The following is a 20142-nucleotide window of genomic DNA, read 5'->3' as shown; positions in this document are numbered from 1 at the left end:
AGTATATAGGCTACCCATGCATGTTGGGACTCTCCGCAGCTGCATTGCACTATAGGCTACTTTCCAACGTCATGGAAATATTCCAGCACAGACAGCCCAAATCCGCATGTATGCCGCATGGACATACATGCAGCATGAGAGAGGCTATCATGTCGTCAAGGCAGTCATAATCAACGTTTATGTAGTGATTTCTGATTTGATCATTGATGAACGAATCATAAACATATGGATGAAGGCTTGCCGCTTGCATGTGTGCTGGTATGTGTTGGCGACGCACGCCGCGCGGTCCCGTCCTCCCGAGCCCCGAAAATGATCTCGCTTTTATCTGAACTGTCAAAACTGTCAAAACCTGTCTAAGCACTTATTTAAATGGTGAATGATTAAGTCCCTTACGCCTATAGCCTGCTAGTACTTACTACAAATAGGCAGCTGTATGCTTGTCATTGTCACTTGGAAATAAAGGCGTGCAGTCCATTTATGCCTTTTTTTAATAAAATAAGCTAACACAATCATAAGCCGCATCACCGCATGCGCTCCAAAAAGTTGCTTGCATAACAAGGCCAGTAAATCACTGTTTGATTAAGCACAAACTAATACATTGTAAACATGTTATATTGTTTTTAATTGCGCGATTTTAATTACTTGTAAAGTTGGAAATCTCTCCCTTTTTTTTTTTTACATACACATAGGCTACCGTTTTATATTAACATTTTAGGAGAGAAGACATATGTTTAGATGCCTGTGACAGCGTGTCAGCAGTTCAGACAATGCTGCTCCGCAGCTCGAAGACAGAAAAAAATGCGTACGCCAGGTGAGGAGCAACCGTGGATTTTCAACGTTGTCACGTTCAATTTCAAGCTTTGGCGGAAATGGTAAATGTCAAAAATGTCGGCAATTTCGGCGTGCACCCATATTTTGGCGTACGCACGGTTGATAAATGAGGGCCAATGTGTGTATGTTTAAGTTTGCTTTGGGGTTACATTTTAATCCCAAGAAAATGGAAATGTACTTTCAAATGGCGTGAAGAGATTCTTCTGTGCAGTCAATTCTATCATTTATTTCAACCAGTCAATCTTCTATCCTCCTTTTTATCCCCCTATTAAAGCCTGTCACTCTCACTCCACATATATAATGTTATTGCTATTCACTTTTCTCTTTTGGGCTCTATTGTTATCAGTATGTGAATAGAGGGCATGCACGTGAATAGACGTGACATCATCGTACCTGGAAGTTATGTGGGAACGCCCACGGAGTGGCAAAAAACTACCTTCTGGCCTTGACAGCCCATTCATTCAAACATAAAAGTCCTGTCTGATTGCATTAAACAATGTTAAACTCACCAACATTGCAGCTCTACGAAAAGCTTGAATTATCCTCTTTCTATCTGCAAAGTTTTTGTTTCATAAAAATCCACCATAGAAACGTTATGAGCTACTTTCTGTCAAGAAAGAAGAAGAAAGTGTCAGAGTTTGGAAGTGCTTGTTTTCAATAACACAATATTTTGCTGCCTCCTGCATTATGTGACATTTAGAATGTGGTGGCACGCAGGACGGTTGAGTAATTATTTCCAACGAGCGCTTCCAAACTCCAACACTCCATGCTGCTCAATGTTTTCCCACTCAGTCTAGATGAGGGGGGGCGTGTCCTGATGGGAAAATCATGCATGTGCATACTCTCTATTCCACAATAAACACAGTAACCGGAAATCACCCCAAAACACCCCCATTTTTTCCGCCCACTGCATGTTTTACTGAGGATAAGATTAGGAATACGTTTACTGAGGTTATTGTGACAGATTACTATGAAAACCTGAAAAACCTGTCAGTGACTCCATCACGCCACCATGGCCATCAGTCCGTCACGCCTCTTGAGTCGTGACACGTCAAGCCATATGGTCGTCAGTCCGCCTCTCCACTCTCTGACCATCTCCATGAAGATCACAACACTGACCTCATCAAACCTTAACCATACATGGAGAAGACTGGATCATCACCTAGAATTGCATATATAGAGACTGTTCTGACATTCCATATGTTGAGCCTACCCCACCCGTCCTTCCTCTTCGATGTCTCCCTTTTGACTGATACCTGTCCATTCAAACTCTAGACGGGCCCACCCTAAAGTAAGTTATTAGTCAAGCCGCGTGATTTTTTTATTTTTTTTCAGAGTTCAACAGGCAACAGGCCCGAAAATTTGCTAGGCCCTCATCAAACCCTGTATACTCAAGACACTGCCCCCGCCACCACCCTTAGATCTCCATGTATGGAGCTGACATGTTCTGATTATGTTGATCTGACCTCATCAAACCCTGTACACTCAAGACACACTCCATATTATGGCCAGTACATAATTCATTCCATATGATCTGACCCCCCATGTCAAAGTGCCAGCGCTCTCCCAGCAGTCTGCCGTATAGGGCAAGGTCGCTTCTCGCCCTCAGGGCATCTTACTGGTGTTTAGGAATACCAGATAAAGATCCTAAACACCAGTAAGACGCCCTGAGGGCGAGAAGCGACCTTGCCCTATACAACACCCATTGTAGAGCTAGGCCTACCCTATTTCATCATACTTTCAAAGCAAATATAAAGTTGGCATTACAATTTTAAGATTAGAAGATCTTAGAACCAATTGGTTCTAAAACATTTTCATGTCAAACTTTGTCACGTCACTTTGTCTATTTACACATTTTTGTATTGCTCTTTTCAAAAGTTTTCAAAATCTTGGTAACTTGTAAACTTATTAAATTGTTTACTTACTAGACATAGCTTTGTGGGCACTGGCAGTTAGGACATTCTAACCAGAAATACCTACCTACAACACGTTTGTTTACAAACGTTCTGGTAATGGCAACAGTTCCGTATGACTCCACTATGGGTGCAGTTTAGTTCAGTGGTGCATTAGTTTTCAAATTAGATAATTATACCTATCCAATAATGATCTAGGTAGAAGGCGGGTCTAGGTCTAAATACATCACGTGACATCAGCTCAACTTGCTGCAGTTTGGGAAAGAGCTCGTGAAGCTACCAACATCAATATGGTAATCTAACTTGTCCTACTTCTTCTTTTTGAATGAATTCAAATTTATGTTGTATTTTTTGTAGACGTTTGAGTGAAATATCTTTGATTGTTTCAAATGATGTCCCTTCAGGAGAGTGTTTTAGGAATGCACCTCACCAAAGAGCTGGCTGATGTCTTTGCAGAGGAGTCTGAAACCGATGGAGCATTTTACGGGTTTTCTGACCATGAAAAGGTCGACTTGAACGTGCGTATGCTGTTTACGTGTAGAAATGTGTCTTTGACTCAAGTTCGACTGAAATTATAGCTGTTTTTGCTCCATTTTGAGTGCTTGAATTCTATTCTAACGGTAGGCTGCCGCTGTTCGCCTCGAAGCCATTGTGAAACTTGGCTGTCATTCACTCACTCAGTTTTGTGTGACAAAATCAAATCACCGGGGAAAAAAATCATTTTCGATCTCTTATATCGGGACATAGGCTAACTGTAAATTTAGGATCCTGAGGTGATGACTGATGAGCCATATGATAGGCCTATGACTCATCATCAAGTTGTAGTTTATTTGTAAAATTATTCGCCAGTGGTTCTCAAGTTCAAACGTTTTCATTTCAAGGACCCCCCCAGAACCCACTTTGAGAACCACTGTCATTGACTATATTTAACAAACCAATGGGAAGGCTGAATTAAATTCTGAGGCGCTTTTTAAACTGCACTATATTGTCTATCTACTTGGCCTGCTCTAGCCATAGTTCACAATTCGCATGATTCAGGGATAGGTCCTTTATTCCCTGTACACCAACCATTGTTTCCCAAAATAGCCAATCTACAAGCTCTCTTGTTGTTGAGCATTTTGTTCGCTATTTTTGCCAAATGTTCGGGTATGTTTGCTGTGTTTGACTTTCAGAATACAGATTCTGAAAATGGATTTGAAACCAAGTCAGAGCCCAACCTTCAAAAGAAAAGGCCTTCATCTAAACGACAAGATACTCAAACGTTCAAGCTGAGGATCGTACTTCGTTCACAAACTTCTACTGAAGAGTATGCCTGTCACAAACATTACATATTTATCAAAATAGTAGGCCTACTATACTTAAATACTACAATATTCAATACACTTAAATAATTAATCACAATTATTTGTATGACAATGTATAAAAAATGTAAATGTTAATTTTTGTATGTCAAAATGATCATGACAGCCTCAGCCCTACTGAAGAGGACAGTGGTGACGAGAGGGAAGTGGAGGATGAGAGAAAGTCAAAGAAGAGGAAGCATGTCCAATTTGAGGAGACGGCGGCAGTGGCCCAGCCATCTCCATTTAAAGACTCTGGATCTAATCTACATGATGAATCAAGAAAGTCAAAGAAGGCAAAAAGGGGAAAACCTGTTAAATTTGAAGAGGAGGAGACTGCAGTGGCCCAACCATCTCCATCCAAAGACTCCAAATCTAATCTACAAGCTGAATTAAGAAAGTCAAAAAGGGGAAAACCTGTTAAATTTGAAGAGGAGGAGACTGCAGTGGCCCAACCATCTCCATTCAAAGACTCCAAATCTAATCTACAAGATGAATTAAGAAAGTCAAAGAAGGCTAAAAGGGGAAAGCATGTTAAATTTGAAGAGGAGAGCGCAGCTGCCCGTCCATCTCCATCCAAAGACTCTGACTCTAACCCAGAAGATGAATCTTTTCTTGCCAAGAGGGCTCAGAACATCAAGTCAAATAAAGCAATGGTAAGCCTGGCCAAACAAAAGACTATTCTTTTTAACAGGAGCTTTTTGTGAAGGCATCATTCATTCTGTTTTCGGTACATTTTGTAATATTGCCTTCAGCAAGGATGGAGTTAGGAAAATGTGGTATGAGAACTTGCAATGCAGAAATACTGTACTGTTGTTGCCCATCTACACCGCCTCCAACATACAGTATTGTCATGGCACTGAGTACAAATCAAGCCTGAGATTCTTTAACAATTTTGAATCATCTGCAACAGTTGGCTCAGCTGATGGCAGACCTGCAGAAGATGCCAGGGGGTGCAGGGTTACTGAAGAAACGGGCAGCCAAACAGCCAAAACAGAAAAGCGTGGTGAGTGTTTTGTGCACTGCAACAAACACACACTACTATAATACTTGGTTCAGTTGGTTGACCATGGTCTCCCGGGGTTCTAGCGTTGACCCAGGGCGCTATTTTCACCCATGCCTTACTCCTTATCCCTAAACTTCTTTGCTTATTTTGAAAAACATTTAAAAATGCTTCCAAAAGCCGATCTACTTCCAACACGTGAGCTTGTAGACCGGCTATTTAAAAATGTTTTTCAAAATGGTAAAGAAGTTCAGGGATGAGGGGTAAGACACTGGTGAAAATGGAGCCCAAATCTCTTGGGCAAAAAAGCCAATGCACACACTTTTTTTTAGGGCGTTTTTGCCATTATTTGATAGTACAGCATAGGAGTCTGGGAGTGACATGCATAACATCTGCCGCTGGGCTCGGGAATCAAACCTGGGACTCTGTGTGAAGCATCAGAGCCGATGCTATGTGGTACTACGCACCATAATCATCTACCGCCGGTACCCCCAGATCTACGAGCTTGTAGATCAGCCATTTTTGCAGAATATAGGGAAGCTAGGGTTCAATAATGTATAGTGTATACGGTCAAATCACCCACAGTGTCTTGAATAAATGACAGAAAAGAAAACATGACTTTTGTTGTAAAGCTGATGAAGCCAGTCAGATGGAGGTTTCTCTTGCTTGCAGCGTCCCCCGCGCGGTGCAGCAGAGTCCAGGAAGAACCCTGAGCGTGGGGCTCGGCGTCAGACGCGCTCCATGGGGTCGTGTGACTCCGACACTCCCCAGGAGACAGAGCTGGAGCTCAGCTTGGAGGACGAGCTCTGTGAGGTTAGCCGTTTTTCTATTGATTTCTCATAAGCTGCTTGGCCACAGCTGGCCGACGGCTAGCCCATGTGGGAGCATTTCCAGGAAAAGGGAAAACTCAAACTGATTATTCTATCAGTTACTACTCTTATCAATTGAAGAGTTATAAACAACTCAATCTGATTAACCACCCTTTTTTATACTTGCACAAATAAGAGATCTACAAGCTGAGCTTATAGCTCTCTGCTGGTAGAGGTGCTATTTCCACTATTTTTGAAAATATTATCCAAGTCTTTTCTTTTTAAATAACTGATTTTAAACAATAGTTCTTTAAACAGAACTGTTGCATCCTTGTGAATCTATTAAATATTACATGGAATGTTCACAGTCCAGAGTTGTGTTCCAGGTACGCCGCGCCCCACGGAGTCGTGGCGCTCCGCGGCCCAATCAGGGCAAACCTCGCGTCATCCGTCCAGTGAGCGATATAACGGAGCATGAGCTGCAGCAGGTGGCAGACGTGACCACTGTGAAGGTCTACAGCAGTGCCACGGTTCGTTCCTAACTCCAGTTTGGTTCACAGACAAGTTCATTGGACCAGTAGTTCTCAAAAGTGGGGCATTTGAGGGGTTCCCGCCCAACCCTATTTAAAGTTAGGATATTTGAAAATGGCCGATCGACTATTTTCGAAACATTTAGAAATCTAAATGTAGAAATGACAACAGGGATAAATCTTGAAAATGTGGAAATAAATATCTTGTAACATAAGATCAAGCCATTATCACTAGCCAGCAATTTTAGGAATATACCGTACAGTAGGTGTAGGACGGAACACCCTATGGACAACAAATCATTTCATGGAATTCATCCCTGTTTATTTCAGACTAAAGGTTGGAGAAAAACTTGCCTAATTAGAATGAAACGAGTCAACCCCACACTTGGCTCGGCACTGTCGGCAGTGTATTGATATTATGTGCATATCTTGATATGAAACTAAACATCTGGGATTGTGCATATCATGACATGGCTTTTCCTGATTTCAATCACTGATGACTTATTTTATACATTTTCCAACAATACATTTTTTCTTCTTCAAAGGGCTCTACTTGCCACCAGTGCAGACAGAAGACCATTGACACAAAGACGTGCTGCCGCAGTGAGGATTGTCGTGGGATTCAAGGCCAGTTCTGTGGACCGTGCCTGAGGAACAGATACGGAGAGGATGTCAAGACCGCACTTCTCGATCCGGTTGGTTAGCTTCTGTGGTGGACCGTAACAAAGTACTCACAGCGACGGGTTGTGAGCTTGTAGATCTAAAACTAAGCCTTACAAAACTAAACCAGCCAGCCCACATTAAAAACCAATTCAAACGGAAATTGAAAACTTGTCAAAATAAGAAAAAAAACTCTAATCATGTACTGCGTTCATGGTCACTGCAGCTGTGCATTCTCTGTAGAGGATGCCAAGACCGCATTTCTTCTTGATACAGTTGCTTATCTTTGTCTCAACTATCTCATTCTGCACCATTATTGCCTCGTTATCGGTCTGTATGCCCAGAGGTACGAGGCACCACTGTTTCCCAAACATTGGGCCAGGACACATTTTTAAGGGTCATGACTCAATCCTTATTTTTGTTTCCTACATGTCCCCATTTTTTTTAATTTTAAATCCAACTTCTTCGGAAATAATATAGAAACCAGTGTTTTCACTGTTAAATTCTTAAGTAAATGTGATTATGTATTTTTGGGGTCTCGAGCTTGGGAAACACTGCTATAAGACTACATTCTGTAGTAAGAATGAAAGATGTAAATACTAACTCCAGTGTTCTGTTCAGCAGCTGAACCTGGCCTGTCTCAAAATCAATCTGTCAAAAAAAACAGGAGTACCCAAACTTTTCCGTACCAAGCACCCCCAAATAGCCATAGCTTCTAGCTGTGATATGAAGTGTAAAAACAAATGTATTGTCTTTGATCATTATTTCTCTTTCAGGAGTGGCAGTGCCCTCCTTGTCGTGGTATTTGCAACTGCAGTTTCTGCCGGGCACGTGAGGGACGCTGTCCTACTGGCATTCTGCTTCCTCTGGCACAGTACCACGGTTTTTCTGATGTCCACTCCTACCTCACCAGGTAAGTTCACACTGACTGGTCCACTGTCATATGTACGTACTGCAACCGAAGTTGTAACCTATAGGTTCTTCTGTTTCTTCCATGAAATCTTTGATCAGTTCACATGCAGGTTGGGTTGGAGTAGATTCAAAATGCACTTAGGAGTTTGTCTTGTTCATTTTACAACTAAACTCATTCGTTTTCTTCTCCTTGTCTAGCCTCCGCAACAAACTGAATGGAGAGGAAGCTGAGGATTCATGAATGCTTCCTTGTCTAGCCTCCGCAACAAACTGAATGGAGGAAGTTGAGGATTCATGAATGCAAGCCACTAGATGGTGCAATTGTCCATGTTGCTTTTAAGTTCTTTATGCCAGTTCCATTTTTAATGTCTGAATCTTTATGCAAGTTCCTAATATCTGAATAAAATTTGTCATTGTTTTTCTGAACATGAGATGAGACCATGTCATTGTATAACTTTAATCCAGCGGTTGGCATTTGTGGTTGTAATTGTATACATATAAAAACAAACTCCCTTATTTAAAATAAAAACCCCACAATGCTTAAGGGCACTTGTAGTCCAATGAACTAAGGATAACGGGTTGAAAGATACATTTAAACAATGCAATGATGACATACGCACTTCCCCAAATAAAGATTATGAACTTAAAGCAGTTATATTAAATTCATACATAGCCAGAAGTATAAATGGTATGTATTAATACATTTCAGAAAACCCCTGAATGTTGCAAAAATGTGCAACTTACATTTGGACATCTGAGCTTTGTCAATTTGCTTTCCAGTTAGTACACATGCCAGCATTACAAAAGCCAACACTTATTTATACGGACAAAATTAAATGGAATTTGAACCTTTGGTTTGCACTTACATATTTTTTTGCTGTCTGGACGTAAAGACTAAACAAGTTTTCAATTTGACCGAACTAAAAATGTAAAGTAACCAGGAGGAAGAAAATTTCAACTCAAAAGACCGCTAGACAAAGTATTGATCTGTATTCCACAAGAGGAACAAGAGTACTTGGAAGAACTTGACTGCATAGAATACAAAATCTATAACAGAAGACTCAGTTTATAAACATAACCTACATTTATATCAGCAATAACAATAGTTTTAAGATTGATTGTATGCAAGGCTCACACAACTGCAATCTCTTGACACCATGCAAGTTGCTCCTTCCTATAGTAAGATTTGTTTTAGCCTTTACACATTAGAAAATATATACATATATAAAAGAAATTAATCAATGTTTTTACTATGATACTTATCACAGCATGGCCTGAATGTATGTACCTATGAAGAAACATTCGCATTTCCGTGTCCCTATATAATTTACTTCCCCAGAATGATTCAGACTGGTATGACCTAATATAATTCAACCCTCTTCCTTTCCAACCTGGCCTTTATAAAGTGAAAAATCGCCCTTGAATTCACTTAATACTCATCAATCCTGCAACAGTTCATCTACCGTTGAACATGGGAACAGGGTGGGGGAGACCAAATTATGACAGCTGCCCAAGATCAAGCACATTATTTTTGTGTGTGGAATTTGGCATTTAACCACTTAAACCCCAGAATCGTTATTGCAGGGAAATAGATTCACATTGTAAGCTTGTCAAACGGCTATTTTCAGCGAAAGCTTTCCCCACAACAGAAAACTGAAGAGACACTGGTATGGACTATTGAGCCCTGAGGGACTCCGGTTACCCATATGGGATTTAAGTACTTAAACCCTCTACACTTTGAGTTCCCCACAAGTCTATACTTGGGCTCCCTCCGTTTTTTTCAGGCAAATTTAGCCTATTAGGACATGTCCATAATAGGGACGGTAGGGTTCATTTGGTTAAGGCCCATCGGATATAACAGACCAGTCTAAGAGGGTAGAAAACACCTGAGATGTAGGGAAAACAGAAGGGAAGCTCTCAAACTCAAGGATGCTCAAGAGGAGCCAGGGTGTGCAGGTAGTATCAGGTCTTTACTGTCTGTTTTCCTGCAGTCCCATCGTATTGTTAACAATTATCAAGGTAGTGCCACTTCCCTTCATAATAGCCATGCTTTAATTGATATTCGTGTTGATTTGAATGTTTGATTCCATGATCGGTGATGCCAAAGTTGGCAAAAATACAGGACAGATCCGTCTCCCTGACTCAGCTCTTGAAAGCAATTAAACCTACTCTGTTTTAATTCGTCAACACATCTGCACGTCTGTAGCCCTTGGGGTTGTGAGTCTGAAGTCAGACGTGCCCTTCTTAAACCCTTAAATGTTCATATATGCAGTGTCTGCCAATGTCCTCTGCAACTCTCAAGGCCTAGTCATACTCCAGTTTTAGGTGATAAGGTGACCACCAAAAATACATGACACCACACCGTCGTGATAAGAGACTCACTGTTCAACCGAACGCATCTCAGTTTTTACAGAGATGGCGTTTTTACTGAGATAAGGTGACCACCGTTCCGGTGGTCGCCTTATCACTAAAAACTGGAGTATGTGTGGGCCTTCAGTAGCTGCTGCCGTTCATTTGGGTAAGGTCCACCTGCATCACGTTGATGCCACTGTTGGCTAACCGTGCTATGCTGTCTGCTGTCAGGGTTTCCATGGTGACAAGGGTGGGTTGCTCGTTGTTCAACCCGGTTCCAGCCTCTGTCATAGGAGGAGACGTGGCACCGACTGAAACTGTGGCGCTAGCCACTGCCTTTTTGTTCACGTGGGTCTTGATATGCTTGGAGAGGTGGTCGCTGCGCATGAAGCGCTTTGGACACTCCGGACAGATGAACTTCTTCTCACCTGCACATAAATTTGTTTAAAGAAAAGCAATGTTAGAACGGTGTGGCAAGGAGTAACATAGTTTAATACAATGCTATGCCTGCTTTATAGTAGGTTGTGTGCCGTGTCGCACAGCAAAAATAGACGTTCCATTTTAGATCTGCTATTTTCAGTGCAACCAAGTATAATTCAGGCTTTCTTTACTAGACCATGACACACATGCTTGGCTAAAACATGCTGAGTCGGACCCATGTCCATGCATATGAGGAACTATAACTACAATGCCAAAACTGTTCCAACAGCCATACCAGTGTGGAGTGAGGCTTGAAAAGAGGCAACTCCAATACGGGTCAGTGAGATGAAGACTGCAGCCAAAATGTTCTAGCAAAGTTCAACGCTGATTTGAAAAGAATGGATTCTATTATGCATGCACACTTCTCCAGGAAGTCAGGGTATCTGCAAGTATCAGCAGACCTCTTTAATATCACTGAGTGGAAATTTAAGACTAATTTGACATCAAAACGAGTCCTTGTTAAATGTCATTGGCAATCCGTCCGCATCAGTCACAGGCTCACAGCAATGCCAATGCAAGGTTGCCAACAGTCAAGTATTGGCTAGAGGAGACAAATACTGCATATATGTAAACGTTTGTTGACCAGGTCATACATTTTTGATGCATAGCAAGTCCAAAGTGTTTATCATTTAACATTACTGGATATTACTCATGTGTCACACAAGTTTGTGTCCATCTTGGTGTGATCTAAATGGACTGTCTACCCTTCCTTTCCTTGTCCGTCTGCATCCTTGCTGCTTTTTTTCATTCTTTTGGCTTGGCTGTCTCACAATCTGCATCACTCGACTCCTATTCTGCTTCTGAATCCATTAATCCTCATTTCCGTAGATCTTGAATAAGCTGCCCTTTGTGTACCGTCTCCATCAGTCTCTCCTTTCTCCTCATCTCTTCCTCTGCCCTCTAGAACTTTAATAATCAACCACTCTTTCACAGTATGGTCAACAACACAGTATACAGTATTACTATTTGTACTAGCTTGTGTGGCCCTGGTCTTTCCCTAGTGGGTCTGATCGAGGGTAGCTACTGGGACGTAAATCGGGACTTGATCACCCCGGCTGGGTCACCCGAGTGAGGGGTGTGATGTTTGCGAGACCCGAAACCCCGATGACCTTGGGATACATCACTGAGGATACGTCCCAGCATCCATGCGATGTATTTTCGTTCGTTCTATATTACTATTAGGGATGCACCGAAAGGGAAATTCTTGGCCGAAACCGAATACCGAATATAGGAAACAGTTGGCCGAAAACCGAATACCGAATAGCCGAATACATACTTTGTTGTAAAGCTACCTGATTATGGCAAAAGACATGATTATGGCAAAACCTAACTTAAATAATAAACACTTATGGGTCCATTAAAAACATCTAAATAATTGGAGGCTTTTGATTAATTAATCTCAATTAATCACATTTTAATCGCATATCAATAGGCCTATTTGACCTGAGCAGTGAGCTTTTTTTCTACATAAGCATAGGCAATAAAAACAAGTAGTAATAATAATAGTGATAATATTATTTATATAAAGCTTCTCTGAGTACTTAAAGACACTTTTCAAGGAGAACATGAGAAAACAAATAAAAACAACTTTATTAGAGAAAAACTAAGACTATGGAATAAATAAATTAAAGTGGAATGATTTAGCAATATTCCAGAGGTGGGTTTGAATTTATAGGGGGTGGCATGTCTCTGAGTTTTGGGAAGTGCATTGTTTTGACAGATCTGCCTGCTGTGGACAGTGTGAAACCCTGACCATTAAACACGGGCAGAGGCAATGATACAGTCCATCATTCATTGTTAAAGCTCCAAATGACATTCCCATTCGTCTTTGTGTGTCTGCCCGTGTAAACGCAGCAGAGAGTGTGAGGGGTTGGGGAACGGATGCAAAGTACATAGTGTTAAAACTAACGTTAGCTCCCATGCTAGCTCTTAGCTTCCCTCGTCAACAGAACACCACCACAGATCGGGTGGAAGCTGCTAATATCACGTTGCTTGTGCCCGTGGATTGGAAATAAGATTTAGAAGGCTATGGAATCGTGGATGAAAGCACAGATATGTGTGCAATACAGTTGTGTCGGATCTGCCTGTGCATTCCGTCACTTTCCGTGACTGCTGCTCGACTGTCGCTGGCTGCTGCCTGCTGCCTGCTGAATGATGCATAGTTAAAGAGCGTCATAAGCATGCGCCCTTCCTGCGCTGAAAGTAGCAGATCTACAAGCTATCTACCCGTCGCAATGCACAGCGCGTTGGGCTTGTACATCTGTGTTTTCCTCGCAGTTTAGTTCGATTCACAACTTTAGGACCACTACTACTATTCGGTGATATTTTTCGGCTTATTTGAGCCGAAACCGAATAGGCCGAAAATATTTTTTTTGCCATTTTCGGCCGAATATTTTCGGTGGCCGAATTTTCGGTGCATCCCTAATTACTATTGTACTAAAGTGCATTTTACCAGAGGATTAACAGTGATCTTGTTTTCCTGTGATATATTTAGACTTAGCTAAATTTGCAAGCTGGTTTGAAACTGTTGTTCTTCTGATTATTTTAACAAGTGAAATGGATTAAGATTGCCAACACTAGCACCGCATTTGAAGTGGCTTGTGAAGGCAGCAACACAGGAGAGAACACTTGTTTTCTCCAAGCCTATCAAAAGTGGGTGGTGGGTTGGAGGATATTCACAATGCAGTCCATAAACGGTCCTGTCCTTAACTAAGAGGACAACCCCAGAGTTACCAAAACATATGGTGCAAGAGGGAATGAGGTTACACCATGCTTAAATGCTCCAGCAGAGGTACATGTTATAACTGAAATAAGGTGGGTAAATGGTCCTCCACTACACACAATTGCTTTAATTGTATTAAAGACTTTAATAAGCCCCATAAAACCCGGCAAGGAAACATCACCTGTGTGTGTCCTCTTATGACGCTGCAGTTCATCCGAGCGAGTGAAGCGTTTTCCGCAGAACGACCAACCGCAGACGAAGGGTCTCTCTCCTGTGTGCCAACGGAGGTGGGCCCTGAGGTGGGACGTCTTGCCGTAGATCTTCCCACAGCCAGGGATGTGACAAATGTGCTGCTTCTTCTTACTTGGATCACTGCAAAGGAGAGATGTTTGTGAGCATAGTTTTACTGCTAAAGAGAGATGTTTGTGAGCATAGTTTTACTGCTAAAGAGAGATGTTTGTGAGCATCGTTTTACTGCTAAAGAGAGATGTTTGTGAGCATAGTTTTACTGCTAAAGAGAGATGTTTGTGAGCATCGTTTTACTACTAGAGGTTTGTAAGCATAGTTTTAAGTCTTACAGGGTGACCTAAATCCTATTGTGCTTCACAATGCATTCTAGGTCTCAATAGATCGCTTTCTGCGCAAAACCTTTACATAGGCTGGCGAAGATTTTCCATTACATAGAGAATGATCTAAAAACAGAGCTTCTGTATTTTTTCCAATTTTCATATCCTTTCCACAATAGAATAATAGGATACAGTTAAATTAAAAATACAACAAAGCTATTTCACTTTCAAACACGTTTGTGTCATTTTAACATCTACTCTGGCTTTTTTACGATTTTGTAACCCATTTTTCACCCCTGTGTCAATCATCTAATGTGATCCTGGGCTCTACACACCCTCCGCCAACCTGTGGAGAGCAACGGACTTAACTCATGCTTCCTTCATGCTTGAGTGTCCAAGTTGCTCCTTTACACCTGACAGGGGGGAGTTTCCCTGGTTGGACGTAGCGCGTGGAAGGAACACGTTATTCCAACCAGTTCCTTTCCCCTCCATCAGGTGCCCCGGCTGGCCAGGGGGAGGCAGTTTAGAGACCAGGATTACTGCATGTTTTTGTGAGGGTACCTACCCTAGGGGACACGGGGAGAACATGCAAACTCCACACAGAAAGGCCCTTTCGCCAACCCCGCCTTAGGGTATGGGCACTGATGACGCAGAGGAGGAAACACGCCGCCAGCACCCACAGCACCCCGAGCGGGAATCGAACCCAGGACGTTCTAGCTGTGAGGCGACAGCACTACCAACTGTGCCACCGTGCCCCCTACTCTGGCTTTTGTGAACACCCCAGATAGTTTTGAAGTTGCGTGATTCTTTCAGTATTTAGATATTTGATATTCATTTTAGCAGCCGCTTTTACATTATTTTAATTTCCCCATAAAATGTATGGGAAAAAGACCCCTCACACATTAGGACAATATCAGTCACCAGAATGACAGGTGTTTACAATAAATCTATCATGATTCAAATGGAGTTTGAAGTTAATGGGTTTGTATAGGAAAGGGTTTGCGCAACTAAAATGCATATCAAATATCTAAATACTGAATTAAGCAACTTAAAAACTATCTGGGGTGTTCACAAAAGCCTGAGTAAAAATGACAGCAAACATGTTTGAAAGTGAAATATTCCTTTAACTTTCCCCAATGAGCAGATTGGTGCCTAGCATGGTTTCCTTTGCTGTCGGTATTGACGTGTGAAAGGGTGAATGCAATGCACATTGTAAACTTGCTTTGGATAAAGTCACTACATAACTGCCCCATTTACACTTTCTTTCCTATTATATTGACGCCTGGTCACAGTTCACCAATGTTGAATTCCATGCTTCAGAAGCGCTGTCAAAATGCCACAAAATGTTGCACCCCCATGATTCCATAGAATGAAAGTGAACAGGGCGGCTGATGCTTCTGAAGCTTATGTATGACCCTGCCCTAAATGTCAGTAAAATCACTTCTAGCTGTTGGTTGTCTTGCACTAGACTGAGGCTAGGTAATACAGACTGCCCTTGTGTGACTGCCTGGGGGTTCCTAAAATCCGACTTGAACAGGGTCATAGTTTTAGGCAATTATACCTTACCCAGGCACAACCCATCGTCTGACGGACGGATGCATATGACTGACCTTACAAAAATGGCCACTACTGTAGTCATTCAAATAACGTACCGTGCTTCTCCATCCTTGCAGAATGGACACGTACAGGCTTCTCTCCGGTTGCGTCGTCCTTGAGGCTGTGGGCTGATGTTCTCGTCATCAATGGCTGTGCTGTCGTCCAAACTTTCTCCAGCTGTATGCAACCCCTGATCACCTACAGTGATGAAGGAGTGAGTGATATTCAAATAGAGTTGAAGGAAGTAAAAACTTTTGGCTTTGAACCATGTTTTTTTTGTTTGTTTTTTAGATGACTTGAATGCGAATATGTAATCACAAATAGTAATACAATACTACTGATTAATCTATGGTCATTGTTGGGTTATTATACAGACTAGACAGGTACCATGCCTGTGATTACACTGGTGAAGGCTTCAGGCTTGATAAGTCAAACGATGGGCAGGGTCAGGTTACACCCCTTAAGACAGGAATACTGTAGCCAACTCCCGAATACTAATGAAAATCAATTAGGAATACATTTTATGTCACACACAACTCTACTTCAACAACGCTACTTGACAGGAGGATTTTTGTATACTTGGTGCTATTGTAATGGCGTAACTGGTTAAACCAGTATAGTGTAGCTGTAGTGGAGACACTAAGTGGATAGGAGATCAGTTGCATAGATAAGTGCTTTGCATTTAACAGCAAATAATGGATGCAGAATTCATTGCAATTCAATTGTACACACCTTGCAAGCAGAATATGACCCATGCCACATATGTCCTTGACACAAATGCAGCACAATATGGATATTGTATTCAATAAGTAAATATCTAGTAGTAGCAGCCTACTAAATGTTAAATCATTTGATTACAATTCTTTGGTAAATTATTTAACATAATGAAAAATCTGTTACACCACAATTTGATTCAATAAAAGGGACAAATTGACCATGGAAAATAGTAATTTTATACGGCCAAACAATGCCTGGAATTCAAACATTCCAAAATAAAGTTAAATTGCCACTTTAAGACTGACGCAATAAAATAATTGTTTACACCCCTGAGCCAAAAAGTAGCATATAATTATACTGTGGACTCTTCCAACACTGAGATACTGACTGACCTGTGGTGTTGGCGATGGTGATGGGGACCCCTTGCAGCTGGTGCATCTGCAGTCCTGAGTTGGCAAGTGTGTTGATGTTGATGGTCTGCAGGCCTGGGATCTGCACTGTCCCCTGACCCTGGCCCAGCTGGGGTAGAGACTGCATAGGGGCCAAGGTGATCTGAGCTCCACCCGGGCTCTGAAGCTGGATGGTCTGCCAGCTCACCTGGCCATTGGGGCCCACCGTGCGGAGGAGGATGGGGCCCGTGTTTGGCATGATCTGGAGGTTTTGGAGCCCTTCCTGGGTGAGCGTCGGTGTGGCAAATACCTGACCTCCAGCTGCTGTGGCCTGGATGGTTTGCAGGTGGGTCCCGCCGTGGAGTAACTGCTGGGGCTGGATGAGGATCTGCTGTGGCTGTTGCTGCTGCTGACCATCTCTGTTGTCTGGCTGTATGGGAACACCCACATTAGATGCTGTGTTCTGCTGGAATGTCCCTGACATTACTAGTCCATTGCTGTTCTGCGTCTGGCTCATTCCATAAGAAGTAGGGGTCTGAGTGGTGATTGTTGTCGCACCAGTGAGGTAACATGTCCCGCTGGAAGACACTGGCTGATGTTGTATAAGCTGACCAACACCTGCATCCCCTCCGCCACTTCCATCTCCCACTGTACCGCCCTGCCCAGCACTCACTGGTAACAAAGTGATATTCCCGTTCAGGGACATGGGCATGTTAGCCAGAAACTGGTGCTGGTTTTGCAACACACCGTTACCTAAGCCTAGACTCTGTATGGGGATGGCTCCCTGTAAGAGACTGGGCATAGTTATGATGTTTCCCGCACCGCCTGCTCGGTTAGTGGTTGTTATGATCTGCTGGCCATTGGGAGAAGACACGATCTGGAATTGCTGCCCTGCACCGGAAGCAGAGGGGTCCTGTTGAGCCTGGGCGAACTGCAGCTGATGTCCATCCACCGTTTGGAACTGGGGAATCACCTGATACTGAATGTTGGGCATCATGCTCGATAAGATGGTTTGCACCTGCTGTCCTTGCAGGGTTGGAGCTTGGGTCACCACAAACTGCTGCTGCTGTCCCTGAACTGAAATAGATGTTGTTGGTGACAGCACCTGTCTGTTTTTGCCTGAGTCGCCTCCTGCCATCACCGCTGAGTCAGTAGTGACCGTGCTGGTGCCTGAGGAAGTATGGATGCCGACAGGGATGACTTGCCAGCCGTTGGCGGTGGAAGTCAAAACGCCTTGGGTCAGCTCCAACTGTTGATGCTGGTTTGGTTGATGGTGGTCGTTAGGTGAATCGCCCTCTCCCGGGGTGTCTATCCGACTACAGGTGGCCGCCAACAAAGCAAGTGGAGATGGTTGTTGGGAGTCCTGGGGAAGGCAGGGGCGAAACAAACACACATTTTAAAAAGAAAAGGGGGAAGGAAATTGGAGACAATACAGAAGCAGGTTAGATGTCAAAGAAATGATGTTGCCATGTTGAAAAGGCCTTTAACAGTTGTAAATTAACCAGCATTTACTTTGTTGTGCGAAAAATTGAAATACCCAATCTACAAGCTCACAGATCAGAACACATTGTGAGCTTGTAAATCTGCCACTTTTGCATTATTTTAGAACATTTTTTACAATAACTATTTTGACATGCTCAAAATAGGGAAGCCAGGTTGGGTCAATCTGTGGCTTTTACATAGATAGACCATAATAGAGAAGTCACAACAAACAGCATAAAAAAGTAAACACATTATCTCTGAATTTAAACAAAATATATTACTGCACCTTCTTGATTATGGATTACTACACTGACTGTTCTGGCTGGGGGGTGACAGAACATAGTGGGAGAATGGGTGGGACCACATTTTTTCGAGAGCAGCGGCGGGCTTGGCTTCCCCTCCCCCAACCCACCCATCTCCCTCCCACACTTTATTTTGCCCTATAAACTGACTCAGTGTGTGGAGGCCACCCCCTCCAAGGGCAGCCAAATGGGCTGAGCGAGATGCACATGAAGTGCGGGGCTTGATGGGAACACCCCATGTGGGCGAATTTTACCTGCCCATTCCCCCACCCCGCCGCCGGTGACATGTGCTCCTGACAAAAATACAACAACATACATCCACAAGACTAACGCCTTCCTTTTCAAAGTCACGGATTATCATCATCACACAGACCCTGCGATTCATGAACACGTGATTATTGTGCATTAAACGGGTCTCGCTGCGCGAGTGGGGATCAAATCACTGACTGACAATCCAGTACAAATCGATCACGGATCAAACATACTTGTTGTGTGTTTGCGTTTCGCTTTTGGTTGTAGTCTCCGTCGCTCTCCAAAGCGGCCATTTCATCTTGCTGCTGGTCTGCAGGAAGGAAGGGGACTTTATTCATACCACTGATCTCAACACTAATGCAAAGGATCGTCCCATTTTATCGGAATAAAAAATACACAGCAGATTCGAGCTGACACAAATGTACAGTTCTAGTCAGCATGTGAGCAGTTGGTGGGCTAGTAAACTTCAGCAATCGAGCCGCAAGTCTTCTCCTGCGGGCCAGCTAGCCGTTTGGCTAAGCTAACGTTAACACTAAAGTGCAACAAGTAAACATGATTACATTGTTAACATTAGAACTGACTCAAACATGAACCACGAACTGTAGCTTACTGTCTAAAACATCACAGACACAGGTCAATCAAATTAACATTATGAGCAAATGCCATTAATACAAACCTAATATACACCACCTAGCAAAAAAAGTTTACGTTCCAGTTAGCGTAGTTGGCTAGCGATATGTTAGCTACCAAGAAGTGGTGTTAGTTTTAAATATGGATGGGAAAAAACTGAACGTAAAAACTTACAACCTCATATTCAATACATCCTATAAGATCCCCAAAACGTTATGCTTCGTATTCAGTTTAACAATGTTTTCAAACGTGTTATCTTCACTCAGTGCGCGAACAGAACTACAGTTGTAAAAAGTTGACTTACTGCTCATCATTTCAAGACGGGAGGAGTTTCTCTCAGAAGCCTTTTCTGCTTGACAACTTTTCCACCAGCGCGTCACACAAACTTGCTAATGAAGGAGGCCAAAACCGGGAGCGCTCGTTTTGTAATTCGTGACACGACCTAGTTTGTGGACGAAGAAAGTGTTAAGGGTTAGTCAGTAGCCTTCTACTTTGTACTTAGTTCTAAAAGAACACCCGATCTACAAGCTCGATCTGCTAGTTTCATTTGTATAGTGGAAGTGCAACGAATACCCACAAGGCTGTGTGGCAGCTACAGCTACTGACAAATGCGGATGGTGATGATATATTTTCATTATGCTATTTTAGTATATAAA

General features: G+C 42.6%; 2 protein-coding genes across 5 annotated transcripts; one reads left to right on the top strand and one right to left on the bottom strand.

Annotated features, from left to right (window-relative positions):
• Window positions 1-3163: 3163 nt before the first annotated feature.
• On the top strand, window positions 3164-8239 carry LOC308334183 (cell division cycle-associated protein 7-like; the record flags this gene model as incomplete). The annotated part of the gene is made up of 8 exons (XM_080790810.1): window positions 3164-3273; window positions 4212-4740; window positions 4998-5090; window positions 5760-5900; window positions 6283-6426; window positions 6972-7121; window positions 7863-7999; window positions 8197-8239. 8 exons carry the CDS (start codon window positions 3164-3166, stop codon window positions 8237-8239), a joined length of 1347 nt encoding a protein of 448 aa, XP_080646936.1.
• A 202-nt stretch (window positions 8240-8441) lies between these two features.
• sp1 (sp1 transcription factor) lies at window positions 8442-19868 on the bottom strand. 4 transcript variants are annotated; one of them, XM_080782801.1, is made up of 6 exons: window positions 19791-19868; window positions 19090-19166; window positions 16824-18183; window positions 15771-15912; window positions 13734-13924; window positions 8442-10778 (listed from the first exon to the last, which is right to left on the bottom strand). In XM_080782801.1, exons 1-6 carry the CDS (start codon window positions 19798-19800, stop codon window positions 10492-10494), a joined length of 2067 nt encoding a protein of 688 aa, XP_080638927.1. In that variant the 5' UTR covers window positions 19801-19868; the 3' UTR covers window positions 8442-10491. The 4 variants fall into 4 exon arrangements, with proteins under 4 accessions (XP_080638927.1, XP_080638929.1, XP_080638928.1 ...); XM_080782803.1 differs by having other exon boundaries at window positions 19664-19802; XM_080782802.1 differs by lacking the exon at window positions 19791-19868 and adding an exon at window positions 19661-19786.
• Window positions 19869-20142: the final 274 nt, after the last annotated feature.

This window comes from Protomyctophum bolini (genome assembly GCF_963924005.1).
Source record: "Protomyctophum bolini genome assembly, chromosome: 2".
Lineage (NCBI taxonomy): Eukaryota > Metazoa > Chordata > Actinopteri > Myctophiformes > Myctophidae > Protomyctophum > Protomyctophum bolini.
This window is presented reverse-complemented; position numbering and strand designations above follow the sequence as displayed.

Bases quoted from the DNA above. Each gene is read 5' to 3' on its own strand.
- sp1 (XM_080782801.1), bottom strand. The intron at 18,184-19,089 runs GTATGTTTGATC...TGCCTTCCCCAG, and splicing joins GAAACGCAAACACACAACAA to GACTCCCAACAACCATCTCC. The intron at 15,913-16,823 runs GTCAGTCAGTAT...TCATCACTGTAG, and splicing joins CACCATCGCCAACACCACAG to GTGATCAGGGGTTGCATACA.